At 42.9% G+C, this 22,117-nt stretch overlaps 1 protein-coding gene across 3 annotated transcripts in view; it reads left to right on the top strand.

The window, feature by feature from the left end:
• Window positions 1-20,579, top strand: part of TGFBR3 (transforming growth factor beta receptor 3) — a 199,268-nt gene extending 178,689 nt beyond the window's left edge. For 2 of the 3 annotated variants that reach the window (XM_036351362.1, XM_036351360.1), the window contains 3 exons: window positions 7,826-7,867; window positions 10,254-10,361; window positions 17,210-20,579. In XM_036351362.1, the coding sequence (XP_036207255.1) occupies window positions 7,826-7,867; window positions 10,254-10,361; window positions 17,210-17,328 (269 nt within the window). In that variant the 3' untranslated portion in view covers window positions 17,329-20,579. The remainder of the gene's footprint in view (window positions 1-7,825; window positions 7,868-10,253; window positions 10,362-17,209) is intronic. The other variant, XM_036351361.1, reaches the window with a different exon arrangement.
• The last annotated feature ends 1,538 nt before the right edge of the window (window positions 20,580-22,117 follow it).

Raw genomic sequence — 22,117 nt, 5'->3', positions numbered from 1 at the left:
GGATGGGGGCCTCAGGGCTGCTCATTGGGAGGTTCCAATACCATAAGTCCAGTTTTATTCAAAAGATACATTAATGGCCAATTAGTAATTTTAGAAAAGGGTTCTTTGCCCGAGGAGGTTTTTATTCAGTTCATTGTCCTACTGACATGTAGCCCAGTGGTCAGGGATACATTTGCAAATGATTTCCTCTTTATTATTTGATCAGGGTCAAGGTTGTCCTGGTCACAATGTCGCTCTCTCTCTTGCATTTAAACATGCTTCCTTGACTGTGTAAGAAAGGGCTAGAGTTCCTCCTGGCATGGAAAGATGGACTTTCCATGATCTCCTAGGAATGGTGGTGCTGGCTACAAGCTATTGTGGTGTTTTTTCAAGATCGCAGATGCCTTTGGGGAGGGTGTTATGTATGTGAGCACCATCCATCTGAGCTGTCACAGCAGAAGGAAGGTTGAGAACTAGTATTCAAATGTGTTTTTATAATTTAGTTTGATGCATCTTCTAGGAGAAAAGGAAGGATGTACTCTAAGAGGGGGTACCAGTACCTGGGAGGGCGGCGGGGCTAAGCAGATCTGGCATAGGCCAGGCCAGGCCAACCGAACCAGCGGAGGGGCAGAGTCGGGCTCTGAGGGGCTTTTCGGAGTGGCTGCGAGGCCCTGTGGACTGACCTGACAGAGCAGCATTGCTCCAGCCAAGGGCATGAAAAAGCGAGAACACACCAGGCAGCTGTCAACGACCAAACGTCAGCTGGGCAGTTACAGTTATCAAAGAAACATTGTCTAAAGGTGCCAGACTAAGAGAAGGCTGGGAGGGTGAGAGTGGATTTCAAGCCTCTGGGGTAAATATCTCAGGGCTAGAGCCCCAGGCTGCCTTCTACCACCCGAGGGGCAGAGAGGAGCCTGTCACCGGCACCCAGGGCCTTGACAAAAGCCAGTGAGCAGCCTGACTCCAGTTGCTGGGCATCAGCTGGGAGACCTGCTGGATGGTGTTGACACCAGATCTGGGCTTGGGCAGCTCTGGGATGGCATTTCTGATCCGAGCTTTGTTGGATTTGGCAAGAGTAGGCAGCAGGGGCGGCCCTGGAGCAAACAGGACCGAACAGAGCAGAGGCATGTGGATGCCGTCCAGTGGAGTGACCTCTGTGAAAATAGCAGTGCCATTCCTACTGTCATATCTGGTGACGACATCTGCCCCCTTCCCAGGAACAGGCTCCATTCAGAAAGGCAGGAGAGGGTGGCGGGAGGGCACTGGTGTAGAGCCAGGAGCCTGGGGGTAGCTCTTAGCTTTCTCCGATAACTAACTGGCTGTGGGACTTAGGAGATCTCCCCGCATGGCCTCGGATTTCATTTTCTTTATCTGGAAAAGGAGGGGTTTGGACCAGATGACTTCCAGAGGCCTTTCAGAGTGTGAGCTGTAACCCTCAGCTATCCTGTTTGAAGAAGCAAACTAATCTTTTCTTCATTTCCCGGCCATCCAAAAGTTGGTGTGGAATATAGCTGCTTAGTGGTTCCTCAGCAGTGTTTTCATTGTAGATATTGTTTGTTTTATCTTCTTCTTTTAGTTGGTTTTTAACCATTTGAAACAGTTAGAGCAGCCATAGTCTTTCAATAAATGGATTGCTCAGTTAGTTTCTTGTTTATGGGGTCCGGGGAAAAAGAAATTAATTGTGTTGTAAAGTGTATCACAATCGGGCAGCAGCTGGCTCTGTTCTGCACTGGGCACGTGGTTTAACAATAGCAGCAGCCACTTCGTACTCCCGCTGTTACTCCTACCTACTTGGAGAGCAGTAATTCTGCTGGTAATTGAAGGCAGCAGCTTGCGTTTTCCTAGGCCAGACAATAATTAGGCATTAATATTGCAGCAATATAACTTCCAGTAATTCATTCATTCTTCTTTCAAGTCCGGTAGTATTTTTCTAAGTAATTCCTCTTGTAAATTAGGCAATTGCTTTTATTTAAACTTCGTGTAATTATTCTGAAGGGTCAGTGTTTTCTTTACATGAAGTTCAAGGGGGAAAGTTTTACCAAATATCAAAGCACTTTCAGGAGATTTGCTAATTGAGACTAGATTTTGGTGGAGAAGTGTGTAGTGACGAAAGTTCACTGCTTAGATTTGTTAAACAAATGGAGGAGGTTGGACTGTAGGCCACCTCCCAGGGGCTGTGTGCATAGACACTTTCTCACTTTGCACTGAATGGGGTAGGTTTTCTGACGGTTTTCAGCTCTAGGAGGGACTCCTCTTACCTTTAATGTTTATTTTCCTTTGACTCTAAATGATTTCTCCTCAATGCAGGCTTTTGAGTCTGTGCTTTTCCCCTGCCTCTCAGTGCATTGGGACAGTCAGTTGAAAAGGGAATGTGACATTTGCCTAATAGCACTTGTTTATTTGAATAATAGAATCATGAATTTCTTCTTCTTTCCAGACAGCGTTGTATGTTACTATAGTAAGACACAGATCCTATATTCCCTCTGGAAGTGGGCAGGGCTCTTATTGGGATTGACATTTGGGGTAAAAATTTTCCAACCAATGGGACATTTTACTGTCCTTTTACTGACACAGGTGCTCAAGGCCACACAAGTTCTGGCCCTCCTGGCCATTGGGTCTGTCGTATTTCTCAATACTTGAGTTTGCTGGGGCAGCTGATAAAGGCTCTCAGTGCCAACTTCACAGCCAGGCAGAGGTCTTCTCAGGGGCTCCTGCCAATAGCATGGACACATTTCAAGCAAGGTTTCTTCCTTCTGTGGGCAGGGAGAACAGGCCATCAAGACTAAATAAATAATTCTGGGTCCCTCCTCTGAGCCACTGTTTTTAGTGAAAACTTCCCGAGCTCCTGCAACACATCTTTGCCAGTTTTTATTTCTCAGTTGCTTGGGAGCCAGTGTTGGGTGAGCCATCTTTTGCTGTTGATACTTTCGGCAATAGATGATGGTGATAATGATTGTCTAACATTTAGTGAGCATTTACTTAATACAAGGTTCTGTGCTTCATAGGGGTTATAGTTAATCCTCTTAACCCCTTTGTGAGGCAGGTATAGAGGGAGGCTCAGTAACTTGGCCAGGGTCACACCACATATAAATGGTGGATCTGGGATTCGACTCCAGGCACTTCGATTCCAGAGCCTGTGCTCTTAAACCCTATGCCTTAATCTAGGTGGAAGTTGATTCCAATTTTTAATAAAAACTACAAGTAAATAGTTAACACTCTATGAACTGAAAAGAAGATGAAGATTTTTAGGAAAAAAATCTCTTCCCCCAGAGGGTTAAGATATTGGGAAATATGTAAACTATTTAAGAGAGTATTAAAGTTTAGGAGACATTCTGTGACTTTGAATTATAACTCACAAAAACGCTCAGAAAACATGAATAGTGTATGCATATTATGGTTTATGGCAAAACAATTAAAATAGTTGAGGTGATGCCATCCTGCCATATTTTCTGACATATTTTGAAGTATAGGCATGTGCGTGCTATTTGCGTTGGATGCTGTGACCACTTTTTATAGCATTTGAGAACACTTAGGCTTCCACAGTAAAACTGGTTTTACCACGTCAGTGATGTGTGTTGTTTTGTTTTTAACTGTGAAAGGGAAGAGTAATTTCTCTGAAATTTGGGGTTCTAAAATTTTGGACATACACATGAAAAATGGGCACCAAAAATCCCACAATGAATGTCATACCCAATTTGCCATGATTTATATATAATATGTAATTCTCAGCGAGTTCAAATGAACAAATTAAATGTTGAAAATACTGAATTTTTCCCATATTTCTACCACATAGCTTTTAGACAATAAAAGTGTGCTCAGGACAGCACCCAGCATATCATGGGCACTCAATAAATGTTAATTTCCTTTCCTTCCCCATAACCTCTCAGCCAAACGGAGTTTTTGGAGGGAGGTGAAGGGGATGGAAGGGAAAGTTGTGAACGTCAGTTGGAAGTTAATCCAAGAGAGGCGTTACTTTTTGGAACACATTTGATTTTTCCAGAACAAAAATACTCTAAAGCACCAGCCAGGTTTTGTCCTCAGCCTGAGGTAGAAATGAGGGGAAGTTGAGAAGAAAGAAATATAGAAATACTTCATTGACACACCAAGACATTTAGTTTCTACCCCGTAAGAGAGAAGAGGTATCTTAGGCATTTTTTTTTTAATTCAATGTGCTTCACATTTAAAAAATTTTTAATCTGGAAAATTTCAAACATATACAAAAATAGAATGAACTCCCATGAACCCTCCTCCATCTGGTTTCAACAATTACCAATTCGTGGCCAATCTTGTTTTATCACTTCCTGTCCCTGGGTTGTTTTGAAGGAAACCCAGACATTTCATTTCATCCATAAATATTCTGGTGTGCACCTATGAAAGTTAAGACCTATCAAAAGATCCCAGTAGAGAGCTGCTAAGATCAAAATAAAAGTATACATGATATTTATGGTTACTTATTCCCCCTCCCCCCCCCCCCAAAAAAAAAGAAATGTCCATTGGGTACCTATTATATGCTTGGCATATAGTAAATAGATTACCCTGTCCTTACGGTCTTCAGGGCATAGTACAGTTTCACAGCCTTAGCACTCTTGGTGTTTCGGTTGGATAACGTCCAAATGGCGTTTGATTGGGGAGCTGTCCTGTTCATTGGAGGGTGTTGAGCAGCATCCCTCTACCCACTAGTTGCCCATAGCACACTCCTCCACGATCAGCTCTGACGACCCAAGATGTCTCCAGACTTAATCAAATGTCCCCTGGAGGGCAGAACGCAAAAATCAGGCTCAGGTGAGGAGTATTGATCCTGGGGGAAGGATACAGATTAGTGACTGGGCAATTGCAGCAAATGCCATAAATAGTGAAACAACCCAGAGAAGGGGATCATTTACAGTGAAGTAAAGTGAGTAGTAGTAAAAACTGAATCTTAAATGTGACTTCATAAAGGCCTCCTGAGTCTCCAGCTCTTCATCTCCCCATCCTTCCCTCTTTGCCAGATACCAATAGATGTAGATGCCAGTTAGATACCTGGTTTTCCTTTGGGCCTGCTCGTTCTAGCACGTTGAGGAGAACTGAGTTGAAAGTTGGAAGCCAAAAAGCTGTGGCCAGTTACTCATGCATAACCCCAGAAATGTCCCGTTTATGAAAACCATGCCTGCCACTCCAAGGAGGAAACTTTTGGTTCTAGAGGTTGACCAAAATTTGCTCAGAGTATACGAAAAGATTCAATTCAGAATGTTGATTATAGTTTGTTCTTTCTGTAAAGAAATCTGTATTGTTAAAATTCTTTTTTGCAGTAATAGCTAGGATTCCTTTCTTACAATCTGACCCTTAAACCCAAAGTAAATATTGTTGTGGCCACTCTTTTCCTTTCAGCGTGCCAACTCGATTGCAGGGTTCCGTAGAGACCAAACTCTCTTAGTTCTACTCCAAACTTACTAGGGATTTTGGAACAAAGAAGTTAGAGGGTAAAAACCCTCCAACTTCAGTGCTGCAGCTTGTGCTTGTCATTGTTTATGCACAGGAATCACAGAGGAGCTTTACCCCCGGGACATAAGCAACAACTTTTTCTGCTTAGCTCTGTGAGAGGGCCCCCATTTGGGGTGGGGGAAGAGAATTAGATCATAACATAAGTCCATTAAGAAATTTAAAACAATGCCATCCATCACACAGGCCTTGCTAAATTCTTACATGGGAGGTCTCCTTGGGGGAGAATCATTATTTAAAACCTCTTAGGGATTCTAAGTGACAAAATTGAGCCATGGATAGTTAATTAGATGGAACTGTTCCCAGAAGTGTGTATATTTCTCACATGATGCACACTGTGGAGACCTTTAAATGCCTTTGGACTTAGTTCAGCAAATCAAACCACTACTTCTTGAAAGTTGGAGAATGTTGTGGTTAACTACCCCTGTTTCATGGGGTTCTGGGGAGTTTAAAATGAAAAAATATAAGTAAAAGCTTTTTGTCAAGTGTAACACACTATAGAGATGTACAAATATAAAGTGTCATCGTCATTATTTTATTGCTGCCAATGAGGCTGATAGAACCAAACTCCCAGGAAAGAGTGTCTTGTGGGCATGTTGGTGGTGGTGGGTGTTCTGCATACTGAATTAGATTTTCTTAAAATCACACAATTGTTTTAATTTTCTTAGTAATTTTATTTAAGTACAACTCATTCCAGTGCCACCATATTGCACAGCTCCAGGAGGCACCGTTCAGTGGTAGCATCCCTCCCCCTCGGCTGGACCACTGTACCCTGTGCTGTGAGGATGTGGTCAGCCCAGCTGAGGTGGCTACTCCTGAGATTTTACAATCCTGTCTGGCTTCTTTATTTTTGTAAACAGCAGCTCAAACGTCGATTGTTTTCGGTCAATTTTTCATAAGTTCTTTGCACTTCACCGTGGAGTCCAACACAGTGTGTATTCCTTCTTCATTGAATGAAAATAGAGATGAAAAGAGAGGCACTCAACACTTACCACTTTTAAATTCTAAAGAGACTGGGCAGCGTCTGTGCCAGGACTCAGTCCCCTTTTCCTATAAAGGACCAGATAGTGAATCTTTTCAGTGTGTGGCTCATACAGTCCCTGCCTCAACTACTCAGAGCTGCTATTACCTCATGAAAGCAGCCACAGCCCAGATGTACATGAATGAGCATGGCTGTGATCAAATAAAACTTTACGTAGGGAATACATTTGCATTTTATATAATTTCTACATGTCATGAAATATTATTCTTTTGTCCCTCAGCCCGGTCTGCATCCTCTCCAATCTGGGACCCCTCGGGGGATGTCTGACTGCTGGTTTAGGCCCTCCCCGGATGGCCTCATGGCCCCCAACTGCCCTCCCTGGCCGGTCTCCTGGTCTAATTAGCATATTACCCTTTTATTAGTATAGATAGATGAGGAGCCCAGCATACTAGTAGGTAAGGACTCCATTAGGAAGGGAGGCTGGAGAGAGATGGGAAGAGGAGGGAGGCAGAACTTCGTGTGCTGCGCTAAGAGTTTGAATATTTTCCCTATAAATGAAGGGGAGTCATTGAGCCATTTAATCAGGGCAATTGCATAATCACCTCTGGGCTCTGGAAAATTCATTCTGGGAGGCAAATGTGGAGTAGGAAATATGGAGTAGGAGTGGGGCAGTGGTGGAGACAAGGAGAGCAGTTAGGGAAGCTCTGTAATAGTGCAGCCCGGCCTGTGTGGCTCAGTTGTTGAGCATCGACCTGGGAACCAAGAGGTCACTGGTTTGATTCCTGATCATGGCGCATGCCTGGTTGCAGGCTCGATCCCCAGTAATGGGCATGCCAGAGGCAGCCCATTGATGGTTCTTTCTCATCTTTGATGTTTCTATTCTCTCCTTCTTCCTTCCTTTCTCTCTAAAAGTCAATAAGAACACATTTTTAAAAAATAGTGCAAATGTGTGATGAAGAGGACCTCAACTACAATAGCATTAAGCTTTAAAGTAAAGATACTTTTCTAGAATTTGTGTACATTAAATTAGGAATAATATTATAATACACTGGAGAAATATGGTATTTAAAGGTATTGAATCCTTTCCTAAATAACTATAAAGGTGTACACACACACAAATTGTCAGACTCAAATTCCTTACATTTAGGTATTTGCCTTCAAGTTTTTTTCAAACCAGAAAGCCTGTACCATTGATGGTTAGAGTTTACCACTTAAAATTCCTGAGTAATTCATGTTATAATTCTGGTATCTAAGAGGACAGTTGACAGAACTTTCACAAAGTATTAACAAATAGAAAAGTGTCAGAGTCTGTGGAGTTATTGATGACCTTTTGCTTAAAACTTGATTTCTCTGGGTGATGCATCGTGATTTATGTTTTTGTTTCAGGAACAAGTCCAAACATTAAGGAGCCGAATCCAATTTCTCCACGTAAGTCTTTATGCAACTATTTCGAAATAAAGCCTCCTGGGCTTTTATAAGAATGCGTTGGTGATGGAGCATATGCCAAACTTTGAGTTTTGATAAGGAGACTTACGCTCTTACTTTCCCTCCCCTCTTTTTCCTCATACTTATTTTCCCCTTCCCTCTGTCCTTACTTCATTCTCCTTTCTTTTTCCCTCTGTACCTTCACCACCTTTAAATGTGAACTTGTTGACCCATTGGTGTGTATAACCTTAATGCAAAGGTAGTAACTTTCTTAGCTTTAGAGAGAGAAGTTTGTTATCTACATACTTACATCAGTTGAGAACTGAAAGCATTAGTGTACAGCTATGGGAGTGGTTTGCTTTACCGTTTACCACTGTCAACAGCATTCACTTGTTAAGCTAAGGGAGCTAGTTGTACCTTCAAGACAATCTGTAGTCCAAAGGGCCTTGGGGGAAGACGGCTTATAAGGGCAGAGAGGGAGAGAGAGAGAGAGAGAGAGAGAGAGAGAGAGAGAGAGAGAGAGAGAGAGAGAGAGAGAGAGAGAGAAACTACTACAAAACGATGCGTTGGAAATTATCTGGGCCAGTGTCATCACTTTATATGGAAGAAAACTCTGACCCAGAAACAATGAAGTAACTTGCCCATGGTTGTAATTAACATTGAGGTTGTAATGAAGAGCCCAGAGGACTAGGACCTGGCTTTCTGCCTGTACACCCAGAGCTCTTCTAGATGATGTTGCTTCCTTCCTTAAAACTGTCCAGGTTAGCCTCCGTGGCTGACTCCCTCACATACACGTGACAGTCAGCCTGGAGAATCCCTTTATGCAAAGCACTTTATAAACATTCTATTAAATGAGTACGTTACCTTCATGCCATCATGGAACAGTACCATTAACCCAGAAGGAGACACACATGGACACTTGCTCTCATACTTACCTGGTCAGATTTTCATAAATGACATCTCCATCTCCAGAATTTTAGAATGTTTTCACTGAAAACTTTAACCCTGCCCCACTTTGTGATCTGTAGGCGTAAAAAGGCAAGTCATCCTTTAACATCCGTTCTGTGAATTAGATGAAATTAAATGAGGCAGATGGCTAGGTTCATCTTAACCTCCAGAGCGTTCTGCCCTGTTCTTCCTCCTTAGGGGATCCCCAGCCCTTTCACAAACGCTTTTTGTTCACCTGCTGCAGGCAGGAGGGCTAGCCCCAATTTCTCAGAAGTTAAATGAACATCAGTGGGTATTGGCTAGACAACTGGGGACTGGAACTTGGGAGTTTGCATCTTCCAGAATCTTCTCCACCATGACATATTTTTCCTGCACCTTTTCTGGGCCTGCTCAGGGGTCACGTTTTCCTATAACTGGATCTTTTACACTAAAGTGAGTTGAAAGGCAAAGAGATTTAATTTACATAGAGGTCACCTGGAGTCACTTCTGACTGGAGAGGAACCTAGACACAGTACTGAACTAACGGGGAGAGCCTATCGCTTAAATTGATATTATAAAAACAGAGTCCTTAAAAATCTCTATTCTGCCAAAAACCCCCCTCCCTTGGAAACTGATTTTAACTTTTCTTAAGTGATTCAAAGCAGGTAGTTCTCTAAAATTAAAGGAAATGTTCTATTTCTGTGGCCTGGAATTGATTTCAAATATAAAAATCTTTGCCAAACAGAGAAACAATTGGTTCTATTTATATGTTTTGCTGACCATAAAACTGACATCATTCCCCACTGAGAAGTATTTCCGTTCCCCTCATAGAAAGATCACGGTTGGAAAAGTGTTAAAAAGTAGGTTATTTTAAATGACACAATGTGTAGTTGTTAAGATTGAGGATTTAATATGAGGATATCAGTGAAATGTTATAATCCACAGGAACAGTTTATCCTCATTTTGTCTTCTCCTTTTCACTCCTTCCTTCCTGTTATCTTTCCTACTTTCAAATGTGCATAAAATATGTTTGTAAAGTATTTGAAGTGTGTTTTCTGTGTAGTGTCTCATTGCTGGAAGTGTTCAGTGAGTAAAAAGCAGTTAATCAGATTTTTATAATGGATGTTCACCTTATTTTCCAAAGCATCTTAACCTTTGAATTTTCAAGCTTCTTTACCATTCAAATAGACTATGAACCAGAGACTTAAGGTTTTAGAGTTTACAAATCTGATCTTTTAAGTAAGTTTGTTGCTCAAAACAATTGCAAACTGAGGAATCTTGGAAGTCTGATAATTTAATTTTTCTTTAAAGAAAAAAATTGCAAGTTATAAATACAGTATGTTTTGTTGGAATCCTCTCAGATTGCATTAGTCGGGGCTTAGCCTTTCGGATGGTGCTTGTGAAACAAATATAAAATTGCAACGTCTGATGCAGATTAACATAAAGTATTTCTCTTCCTCAGCAATTTTCCATGGTCTGGACACCATAACCGTGATGGGCATTGCGTTTGCAGCATTTGTGATTGGAGCACTCCTAACGGGGGCCCTGTGGTACATCTACTCCCACACAGGTTAGTGTGACTGTTGAATAGTAGTTGGTGCACATCCCGTGTGCCTGCTGACTCCCAGTGTTTCATTGCATGGATGAATGGGTGAGATAATGAGTGAAAGAGAGAGAAAGTTCATTCCCCCTATTCTCACATTTACACATTTGGCATAAATTGGGTTTTGCAAAAATATAATTTGCTTTAAACAGTTTTAGGAAAAGGGTTGTTTAAACTACTTACGTTAATTGCAATTGAGATGTTGGTGAAGTTTAGCTTCTAATAAAGCTACTTTGTGGCTTGTGTTTAATTAAAGGAAGGTAATATAGACAAACTGGAAATATAAACTATTCCCCTGATGCTAAAGACTTCAGAATAGAAATAGAAATGGGCAGGAAGTGAAAAGGGAAGCCAAGATTTTATTACCACATCTGCCTAGGTACTGAGCCCACCAGAGTCCCTAATTAATGGTTTCAACCAACATTTCTTGACCTATCCTCTTTGATAAACATAAAATTCTCATTTCTTTCTAGAAATTTATTTAATTTTTTAAAATATATATTCATGAATTGTAAACAAATACAAATGGTGAAAAAAAGCTCTTTGTTTTCAAGTTATGCTCCTCTATCCCCCAAAATTCTTTTTCTTCAATATGTTTTTATTGATTGTAGAGAGAAGGAAGGGGGAGGGAGAAACAATGTGAGAGAGAAATACCCTCAATAATAAAGATAAATACATTTTAAAAAACAATGAGAAGACAACCCACAGAATGAGAGAAATATTTGCAAATCATATATCTGATAAAGGGTTAATATCAAGAATATATAAGCAATTCCCACAATTCAACAAGAAGATAAACAACCTACTTAAAAAATGGACAAAGGACTTGAATAAACATTTCTCCAAAGAAAATGTATAAATGGCCAGTAAGCACATTAAAAGATGTTCAGCATCACTAATCATTAAGGAGATGCAAATCAAAACCATGAGATACCTACTTCGTATGCATTAAGATGGCTGTTATAAAAAAGAAACAGAAAATAGCATGTTGACAGGAATGTGGAGAAATGGAAACCCTTTGTGCATGGCAGATGGGAAGGTAGAAGGTGCAGCCACCACAGAAAACAGTTTGACAGTTACTCAAAAGTTAACTGTAGTAATACCATATGATCCAGCAATTCCACTTCTAAGTATATGCCCAAAAGAACTAAGAACAGGGACTCAAACAGGTTCTTGCACACCCGTGTACATAGCAGCAGCATTCACAATAATCACAAGATGTAAATAGCCCAACCCAAATGTCCATCAGCAGGTGAATGTATCAACAAAATGCAGTAAATATATGCAATAAAATATTACTCAGCCTTTAAAAGGAATGAAATGCTAAACATGCTATAACAAAGATAACCTTGAGAACATACACTAAGTGAAATAAACCAGACACAAAAGGACAGATATTGGATGATGTTATTTATGAAATACCTGGAGTAGTCAAATGTGTGAAGACAGAAAATAGAATCGAGGTTACCAGGGGCGGAGGGGAGAGGTGATGAGTATTGTTTAAAGGGTACAGCGTTTCTGTTTGAGATGATGAAAATGTTCTATAGTTAAATAATGGTGATGGTTGCTCAACATTGGGAATGTTGTTAATGTCACTGAATTATATGCATAAAAATGGTTTAAGTGGTCAAAAAATACGTTAAGTAAAATTAAAAATCTGTAAATTGCCATTTTGGTGAGATTTCCCCCCAGGCCTATGAGTTGGTTGCGACTTTGTACCAATTAATGTCTCGATCTTTTGATATCCTAATTGTAATTATTTCACGAGCTCACTCCTTCAGTTTAGAGACGTTTTCCGTCACTTGTTATTGATTTCAAAAGGGTTCCTCCCCATTTTCCCAGCTAAAAGACCTCCCTTTTGCAGGGGAAACTCTGTAGGAGGGATAGGTTAGCTGTTATCATTTATCTTTACTTTAAACGTGCCTTTATGTCCCCTGAACAGGGCGCACTCAGAGTTTGATGAGAATAAGAGGAGAAAGAGAAGGAAAAGGTGGGGGCGGGCTGGAGACTGAGGAAGGCTGCCCTCCATGTGTGTCTGTACAACCTGTAGGTGTGGGCTGTCATCGGAAATTGGACTTGAAGCTCTACTTTGTTCAACTGCTGGGCTTATCCCCTGACCCAGGTGCAGGGATTATATTTCCCTTCAGTAAACATGGACACGAGCCCTACTCCACAGGGTTAGTGGAGGTGAGAGTGCTTCAAGAAGAAACGCATCTGAAAAGCTTTCTGAAACCCAAAGTCCTACAAAAAATATAAGCTATCTAAGGTTGCTTGTATGTGCAGGTAGGAAAAAAAATGTAAGGGTGGGAGGAACTCCATGCTTCACAGAGCATAATAAAATGCCGGGGTCTTGAGTTAGGTGTGCCTGTTCCATCCCCAGGGGCTTCTATCCAGCAGTCCTCGGAGGAACAGACCGTGCGTTCTTAAAGCACATGCCCAGCTCTGCCTGAGTCAGGTTAACGGCTTTTCATTAGGAACAGCTCTGGAGGCTTCGAATGTTCTTAGAGGGCTGAAGTTTCTCCCAGCTCCCCCCTCTGGTCCAGGTGAAGGGAGAAACAGCCAGAGTTAGGCTACCATGACGACTAAGTAAGAGGCAAGAGACTAAGTCCAGGAATCAGAAAAATGCAGCTGGGACAGAAGGGAAGACCCTGGTGTGACTGCAAAGAAGGCAGGATGTGCTCTTCACCCAAGTGCTCGGGTAAGTTAAAGGGAGACACCCACCCAAAACCCAGGTGCAGGTGCAGACAGGTGGGCCGTCCTGCAGGAATACAGACCGAAAGTGGTAGGCAGGGCATGTGGGGAAATTTTAATTCCTGCCTTGGAACAATTCTCCCTTCCCCACAACTTACAGCAACATCGAACCCACCCCCCTGCAGTCTTGGCTGCAAAAGTACGGTCTCTCAAAGCTTGGAGAGTGAGGTGAGCCAATGTGTGAAAGCGACCCGCTTCTCTAAACCCAAGGCAGGCTGGTTCGCCCTTCTTACAGGAGTGAGTTTGTGAAAAAAATTACAGTTAAGATATCAAGAGATTAAGATATTACTTGGCACAAAATTGCAACCAACACAAAGACCTTGAGGAAAATGTCTGTCTTCTTTCCCAGCATCGAGTAATATTAAATCTAAATCGCCCCCAGGCACACGGTTTTTAATCCAATGCTTACAGATCTCCCAAGGAAGAAATTCTATACATTCCCCCTAGAACTCACCGGTCCTCATTATCAGCAAGTTCTTTACTCTGTGACCTAAATCCCTGTCCCTGACAATTAAACTCATTTCCTTGTGTTCTGCCCTCAGGGAGATAAAGAACAGCTGTCTGTTCCTCTTTGTAATTATCCTCTATGGACAATATTTGCAAACAGTCTCCTTCGGGCTAAATAATCAAGATTCCCCTCACCTTTCTCTAAAATTCTTCCATCTGTGGTGTCCCCATAGCGCCTCTCCATGTCATTCAGATCTTCCTTAAATCAGGTTTCCTCCCCAGGACCCACCGTGCTGAAAGACTTAGAGATAAGGACCCGGTTGTAAAGTTAGACCGCCAAAAAGAGGTGGCAGGAAATCGGATCTGGACAATTCCGTGCCGAGCTAAAGAAGTAAAACAGATTATCCCTTAAAATATATATATTCTGAAAGCTTCTCTGGCAATATGTAGGCTCAGCCACAGAGCTGGGTGTAATTAAACTGTGTCCTAACACACCCTCCTTCTGTGAACCCCATGCACCAAATGCCTCTTTCCTCTACTCCCTCTCCCTCTTCCCCAAGTCTCTCTTCCTCGATGTGGTTTGAGATTTTAGGAGCAAAACAGGAAGACCGAAGACATTCCTGATGGCCCTGTTTGGTATTTATGAGCAAGAAGCTTTCCTTAAACTCCTTCCATTGATTCAGTTGGCCTCCTGCTTACCCCCCAGGGCCCTCCCTGCCCATCTTCTCCAGAACTAGGCTGATTGTATTTGTCACGCAAGGGATATTTCAGAGAAAGTCAGTGCTCCAAGAAGTCAGAGGTCACTGTGATAGAGAGCAGAGAATCCATCTCAGAAAACCCAGGGTTTTTTTTCATTTGTTAAGCAGAAACATCTGCACATTAACCCCCTCTTCTCATGGTGACTTTTTCTGTAGTACCACTACCATCTGACAGTGAAAAAACTTTTTCATAATTGCTCAAAACGTACAAAAGTTTTTGGCAACTTGGTTATATTGAGAAATGCCGTGTCTTACATGTAAAAATAGCCGCAGAGGTAGGAGGGATAGTCTAAAGATGGTACTTTCAACATTTCCAAGCAGATTCGCAGAGACTCTCCTTGGCACTTCGTTGGCTCAAGTCCACAGATTGCTAGGTTAAGTTGACTTAGCCACCTTAATACAATGTATCCTGCCATCTTGAGCATAAGGGGTTTCTTTGTTTTGTGTTGCGTGGGTTTCATTTGGGACAGTGTTTTGCATCAACAGCACTCGAGTGTCCAAAACTCGGGGAGTTGAAAGACCTTTGTAATGGGCCCTGATTAAAATAAATTGACATGGCAACAAATTATATTTGGCAAATAGACATCAGAAAGCAAATATTCAGACTTCCTGGGCAGGGAGTAGTGCTGGCACTTTTCCTGAGTGTGAATAATCAGGCACATGTCAAAGTCAGGATGGGGCGGACTTGTTGGCTGTCCATGGAGGAGCACAGGCCTCCTTGCTTGTGCTGCTCTCAGGCCGCACACATGAAGCCCAGGTGAGCCAGAGCGGCTGGGGTGTTGGCTTACCTCCTGCTTTCCTGACACAGCCTTTGTTTAAAGGGGGGAAATACATACTTACAATGTGCTTCACACACAGCCACATCGGTCCTTCTAATTAATAACATGAGGAGGCAGCTGGGTGTGGATGCACATGTGGATTGTGAGGGGCTGAATTTTTAAAGTATATCGCGAGTTGTTTGGGTCTCTGGAGGTTTTTGTTATTTTAGGTTTGTGTGTGGGGGCGGGGGGGTGGACATCAGAATAACTAAGAGATTTGATTTCTTTTTAGAAATAAAGCTCCCACTGTGGGGAAAGGCAATTTGTGGCAGAAAGTCACTGTCATGGAAGCAGACTTCCCCGCCTTTAATCACATACACACAGGACGGGTAGAGGGCAGTGCTGGGGAGGGTCCGAAATACACATTGCCAAAAAAAAAAAAAAAAAAAAGAGGAAAAATAGTGTTTCTCCGCTTCTGCAGAATATTGACCTCCTAGTTCCTCTCCGTCCCGCCAATCCCAGAAGAAAAGATAGTCAGAGGAAATACAGCAAGGGCCAAGCATGCGACAAGCATGTAAACGCCCTGAGGTTGATGTGGAAATGTGTGTTGTCGCTGCGGTTCCTGAAATGGGGGTGGGGTGGGGAAGCTGTAACCAGACCCAGGGGCATGAGCCAGGTCTACCTTTTGCAAAACTGTTTTTTGTGTGTGTGTGTTTGGCAGAGGCTTTGGAGGGGCCCCTGGAAGGGAACGGACTCGGCTCCTGAGCCCGGAGGGCAGAGCCTTTGCGCGTGTGTTTTCAGCTGATAGCTGTGTGTTTTCAGCGGGACAGGAAGGAGGACAGGAAAGAGGAGGCTCGTTCATAAACAGGCCTTGGGGGGGGGGGGGGGGCGGGGTCGGGGGAGACTGCCAACCACTCCTTCATGAAGCGTGCACTCTGACTTTTCCAAGAAAAGGCAGTGTTTGTCATCGGAGAGCCTTGATCACTTTTCCCTACCTCGAGCCATTTCTGAGGGCTGCCCTGAGGCCCGTCGCACGGAGGAAAACACTTAACTCTCAGGCTTCTGCGGCGCTAAATGCAAACCATGTGTGTGACCCGGGCTCCCTCCCGCTCCAGAGCGCTGCACACTTGGCACGCGGATGGGCTTAGCGCAAAGGCAGTGGGCACGTAAGGAAAAGTGGGATGCTTACTGTGTTAGGAGATACTCGCCCTGCGCCCCACATGAGCCTAGGAGGGAGGGGGTGTTCCCTGGCAACCACAGTCCCCATGTGTGGACAGCAGAAGCCCTTCCCCAAAAGGTTTTTCTGAGAGTAGGCGCCGCCTCCTCCGATTTTAGGGTGTGTACTTGGGGTGCATGGCTCTCTCTGCTGTGACGAGGGCGAAAGCGAGGCTTCACCCACCCACGTTTTGAATGCATCGACAAAAAGGTCTCCAAACTGCCAACGGTCTCGTATTACAGTTTAAAGGTCTCCCCTCCCAAGCCCTACAACGAGAGGAGACGGACAGTGTTTCTTGAATGCAAGCGCTGGTCAGTTGGGCCACGTGCTACAGGTGGTGGTGGTTTCTTCCAGGTTGTAGGCACTGGAATCCTGGGCACTCGTCCTCAACTATCAGGGGTGTTAACCACTGTAACTGCCTGTCAGTCACCCAGGAAACAGCTCTAGCTTTCCCACGAAGGAGACTTTAAAAACGACGAAACACTGCCTGGCCGGTGTTGCTCAGCGGTTGAGTGTTGACCCAGGAACCAGGAGGTCGCCGGTTCAGTGCCCAGTCAGGGCACATGCCCGGGTTGCGGGCTCGATCCCCAGTGGGAGTACGTGCAGGAGGCAGCCAATCGATGATGTTTCTCTCTCATTGATGTTTCTCTCTATCCCTCTCCCTTCCTCTCTCTCTAAAAATCAATAAAAACATATTTTAAAAAATAAAAACAACAAAAGATCAGCAAACAGACCAACCTTATGGTGGAAGGCCTTCTGGTCTAGTTGCTTCTGCCCGTGATGGAGATGAACACCAGATAAAATGGCAAAAAGAGAAATGGTCTTTGGGGGAATGAACGCCCGTAACATGTGTCTTTCTTCGCCCCTTTTCTTTACCAACTACAGGGGAGACTGCGGGAAGGCAGCAGGTCCCCACCTCCCCGCCGGCCTCGGAGAACAGCAGCGCGGCCCACAGCATTGGCAGCACGCAGAGCACGCCCTGCTCCAGCAGCAGCACGGCCTAGCCCAGCCGCCACTGCCACGGGCTCGGCCGGACAGCACGGGTGGCCAGACTCCAGAAAGGCTTGATCGTGGTTCCTTTGTAAAGAGAGAGTGAATTTCGATATAAACATCACCTGTTGTATTCACCCCCCAACCCAGGGCGAATCTCCATGTGCCCCCTGGACTTCCGTGTGAGAAAGCTAAGGTGGCGGCCTTCCCCACCAGCACCTCACAGGTTAGGGGCGCTTACAATGTGAAACACATGCCAGTTTTTAAAATGCTGCTTTGTCCAGGTAAGAACATCTATAATTTGGGGCCCTGAGCTCTACCCAGGACTCAAGGAGTTGGTAAAAGGATGACAGCCAGATAGAACCAGGGAGATGTGGCCAAAGATTCCTCTATAGCTGAACCAAGATGTAAAGCAAATGAGATGCTTCAAGACTTTCTATTCCTCCACCCGCAGTTCGCGCCTTCTGGGTGCACACTTCTCACCTTGCTGCCACCCCGGGGAGGCCCTGTCTTGCTTAATAGACGCTGCCCTCCGGCCCGCATCCTGACACACAGCAAGGCAACATTCCTTTCTTGTGCCCTGGGCCCAAACCAACGCTGAGCACATCCTCAGCTTCCTCCCTCTTCCTGCACCAGCACACCCACTGCAAGCGTCTTAATGCAGATTTCCCATTTCTTTATAGGCCTAGAGAAATTGAAAATGGCCAAAATCTGGGACTGCAGATGTGTTCCCTTTTATGACACTGTGTTCTGATAAATTAATTATAAAATCAGGGCAAAATTTAGTTATAAAATTAAGGAGGAATTTGCTTGGTGATATTTATGCCAGTAAAAGCATATGTCATCTGGCACATTCGTTTTGTAGTTGTGAAGAAGAAAAAATTCCCCTTTTAAGAATTCCTATACCTTTAGCGTTCAATGTATTCTTCAATATATTTGGGAGAATTAGTGTTTCCACTCAAAACGTGTCAACCTTTTGAATAGACCCTTTTGTAAAAACCAAGCTCTTGTAAGATGCAAAAGCAGGGCAGAGCCTGCTATGCGAACAGTGTCACCAGTTCTGCCAAGAAAGTGCTGGGATAGGGGACGGGCACACTCCTTTGGGTTGCTGTAGTTCTCTTGCCTTAAATATATCCCAAACGCGAAAAGAATTTAAGGTGGAATAATGGAAGAAAATAGAATAATATCATGCCACTTTGCAATTAAAGTAAGCTCAACTGATACCTCTATGTTAAAAAAGAAGCCAGAGGAAAAATTTCTATGCCAAATCATTTACTACTGAGGATAGTTTCATTGCAAATAAATATTATTCTTTTTCCAGATCGCCTCTCCCCTCCCCAAACAACTCAATACTCTACAAATAGAACAGGCTAGAATTCTACCCCAAAATATTCATAAGCAAATCTTACTGCCCTTAAGTAAGGAAGTTGTGCTTGGTTCTCCGTGAATGAAACATTCAGTAGGAAATGTTGATGATACCCAAGACCTAAGGGCAATGTCTGCAAGGCAAACAAGGTTACTCAATTCTAGAGTAATCTTCTGACTTATTTAAGAGGCATAGACATTCAATCAGGATAATTTTAACCAAAAAGGATGACTTGAAGGCCAAGATTTCTGGGTTGTCTATAATTTTGCATATTTCCACATACAAATGAAGATATGAGATTAGATAATTTTTTCCCCTCCAGTTAACATTTCTTAACATAAAGGTATCAGAGTGCAGGACTAGATTATGCTACCTGTGTTTGAAAATAATGCGCTTTGCCTAACCTTCAGCAGAATGTATTGTTTTAGCATATTCTATGTATAAAAAGGTTTAAAGATGTCTTCAAAGAAGACTAGAGTCTTTAAGTCACTTATAGCTATATTTTACTACAAAAAGTTGTGTATAAAGATATATTTAAGTGTTTTAGATTTTTAAAAAAGTTACTCCATATGAAATGTTTAACTTCAGTTACTGTGAATTCTTCTGATCAGTTCTTTGCTTTTAAAAAAACCCTTCCCAATCTGTTAAAAAAGAAAATTAGTTATTAAAGAAGTATTAAAAGATCCAGTTTTTAGATGGACAGGGTTAAAACTTTTTGTAATATATTTAAATGTATATTTTTGAGAGAGATGCTACATTACCAATGATTTTATAAGTAATTTAAAATTAATTTACAAATTTATAGATGCAAACCAAAAGATTTTAAAAGAAAGAGAAGAAAAGAGTCAACTTTTGCCTGTTTGGGTCTGATTGTCAGAAGTATTATTCAGATCAAGAAATCTGTGTTGATAAAACTTGATCCCATGTTAATTGGAGAGTGAATGTCATTAAGTAGTTCTGAAATGTTCCTTTAAAAATGAGCATTTAAAAAAAAAAATGGTGTTTTCTCCTTAGCCTCTTGTTACAGCATTTCCAGTTGCTTCAGACTTCACAGTTTTAATACAAAATACTAGCTCAACTTTATAACACATTTTGCAAGTTTCTATAAAACTGTTGTTATATTCCAGTTAAACTCTCCTATCTGCTGCCTCTTGTTACTTCTGCAGGCTACACCCTGAGTGCGCAGAAGCCGTTTTGTATGTTTTGTTTTGTTGGATGCTCAGGCTGTTGTTAAAATGCTCTAAACTCCAAGGCAGATTATCGTGAAACATCCTATGCTTTTCCCCATGTGGGGTTTGCCAGCTGTTGCTCTGTATTTTAAAAGTCAGAAATGCCTTCTGTAGCATTTTCGAAACCACCACAACAGAAATGTTCTTTTCCTTGTCTGTAATGAGATTGTAAACCCGTTTCCTGCGTGTGTTCTGTGGTGGGCATGAGGGTGGGCCTGTGGGGGGCGCGCACTCGCATGCCAGTCTTTTCGTACTGTAACTACCTCATGGTTTGAGTGATGGTTGTACTGCTGGTTGTGTTAACAGAGCACATTTTGTTGGGTGAATTGAGTGTGTGATTTTTTTTTCTGTTTGTTTTAGCTGGGGATTGTTCATGAAACTGACAGACGTTTTTTCTGAAAAGGACTATTATCAGTTTCCAAGTACAATGCTTCTCTCTTCTGGTTTTTCCTGAATGAGCCTGATTTTGTTGCTGTTTTTCATCATCTATGAGGGTAAAAAGAGTACCCTTAAAATCCCTGTGGCCAGTTTGAACACCCCTGTTATATGTAGTCTTTCCTCTGTTCAATGTGTCGGCAATTTTGTGAACATGCTTAGATGTATAGTTTTGATAACCACCGTTTTAAGTACTTTATTTGTGCATAATAAAAAGATATATATCAATTATTAATGTGTGTCTTGTTTGGTCATCATTAAATTCTACCCTCAGGCTGATAGAACCCTTTTGCACTGTGACTGTCTCCTCAGTGTATCTGATACAGCTGAGATGAAGAGGGGGAGAGGGGGAGGCTGACATTACCCCAGGCTTCCGGAGCGGAGGGAGGGCGAGGCAGGCCAGAGGGAGAGCAGCAGGAGCTGTCACTCTCCCGGAAGCACATGGCAGGAGACCTAGAAGTGGGTGTCAGCGTCGGAATCCTTTCCTGGCTTTCTGTCAATCTCCTAGAGGCAGGGAAAGAGAAATAATGTGTACTTTGGATCTACTTTCTTTATCTCCTTCAAATACCCCAGTGCTCCTTGTGGTATTCCCTCTCAATATGGCACTGCCACCTTCCGGCTGCCCAAGCCAGGAGCCTGGGCATCAAACTTGACTCCTCTTTGGCTCCCACACCCCCAAATCAATAAATCCAAGTTCATCCCACCTTCGGAACACCTCCTCTCGCCTTCAGGCTAAAGCTCAATCTAAACCTGGTTGGAAGAGAATCATCTGCCCACCTCCCAGCCACTTCACTCACCTCTCTCGAGCTCGCCAGATACATTTATGTGATGAATATAAATTGTTAGTATCAGAAGTTAAATTGTGACATTGAATATGTGTTTATATATTACACTATTACATTCCTATCTTCTGCCCTTTTCAGAATGAATAATGTAGAGGGTTAGAAATAGGAACCTGAAAAGGTATCCAGGCCAGCTGACCACCCCTCACACTCACACAGGCAGGTGCTCACACAGCAGGAACAGTGCGAGGGGCGTACACAGCGTCTCCCTGCAGTGCGGCTGGAGTTCTTGTTACAGACGGGAGTCCAGCCATTCTCCAGTACCAAGATTACACCTTGGAGCCAGCGCCTCTCGCAGAGGATAGAGGGAGAAATTGGCAGTGACACTCATTTCTTTTTCTAATCCTCACCTGAGGATATGTTTTTACTGATTAGAGATAGAAGGAGGGAGGGAGGGAGGCAGAAAAACATGATGTGAGAATTGTGAGAGAGAAACATTGAGAGGTTGCCTCCTATATGTACCCCAACCAGGATCGAACCCACAACCTAGGTATGCGCCCTGACTGGGAGTCAAACCCACAACGCTTTTTGGTGTACGGGACAGCACTCCAACCGATTGAACCACCCAGCCAGGGCAGCAGTTCCACTAATTTTTTTGCCGTTAAACTCTCCTTGTGTCTATGGAGCAGAAACCTAGGCAATCTATAAAGGGGCTCCAAAGAAGCTATCGACTACATGCTATTATAGTAAAATTTTGCATTGAAGTTTCTAAGATTTTGTTGTTTTGGGTTTCTTTGGTGAGAGAGTCATAGCCTTTTTGTACTTACGTCCTCTAAAACAATTATTTTTATAGCACACACATTAATATGTATATATAAAATAAATGCGAGCAATACAGGCATAGGTGGCAGTGAAAAAGCCCCCATAATCCTCACAGTTAGAGATAACACTGACTTAGTGTGTGTGTTCCCAGACATTTCCTTATCAGCAT

Source organism: Myotis myotis, unplaced genomic scaffold (assembly GCF_014108235.1).
Source record: "Myotis myotis isolate mMyoMyo1 unplaced genomic scaffold, mMyoMyo1.p scaffold_m19_p_2, whole genome shotgun sequence".
NCBI lineage: Eukaryota > Metazoa > Chordata > Mammalia > Chiroptera > Vespertilionidae > Myotis > Myotis myotis.
The sequence above is the reverse complement of the archived record's forward strand: the minus strand, read 5'-3'. Positions and strand labels throughout refer to the sequence as shown.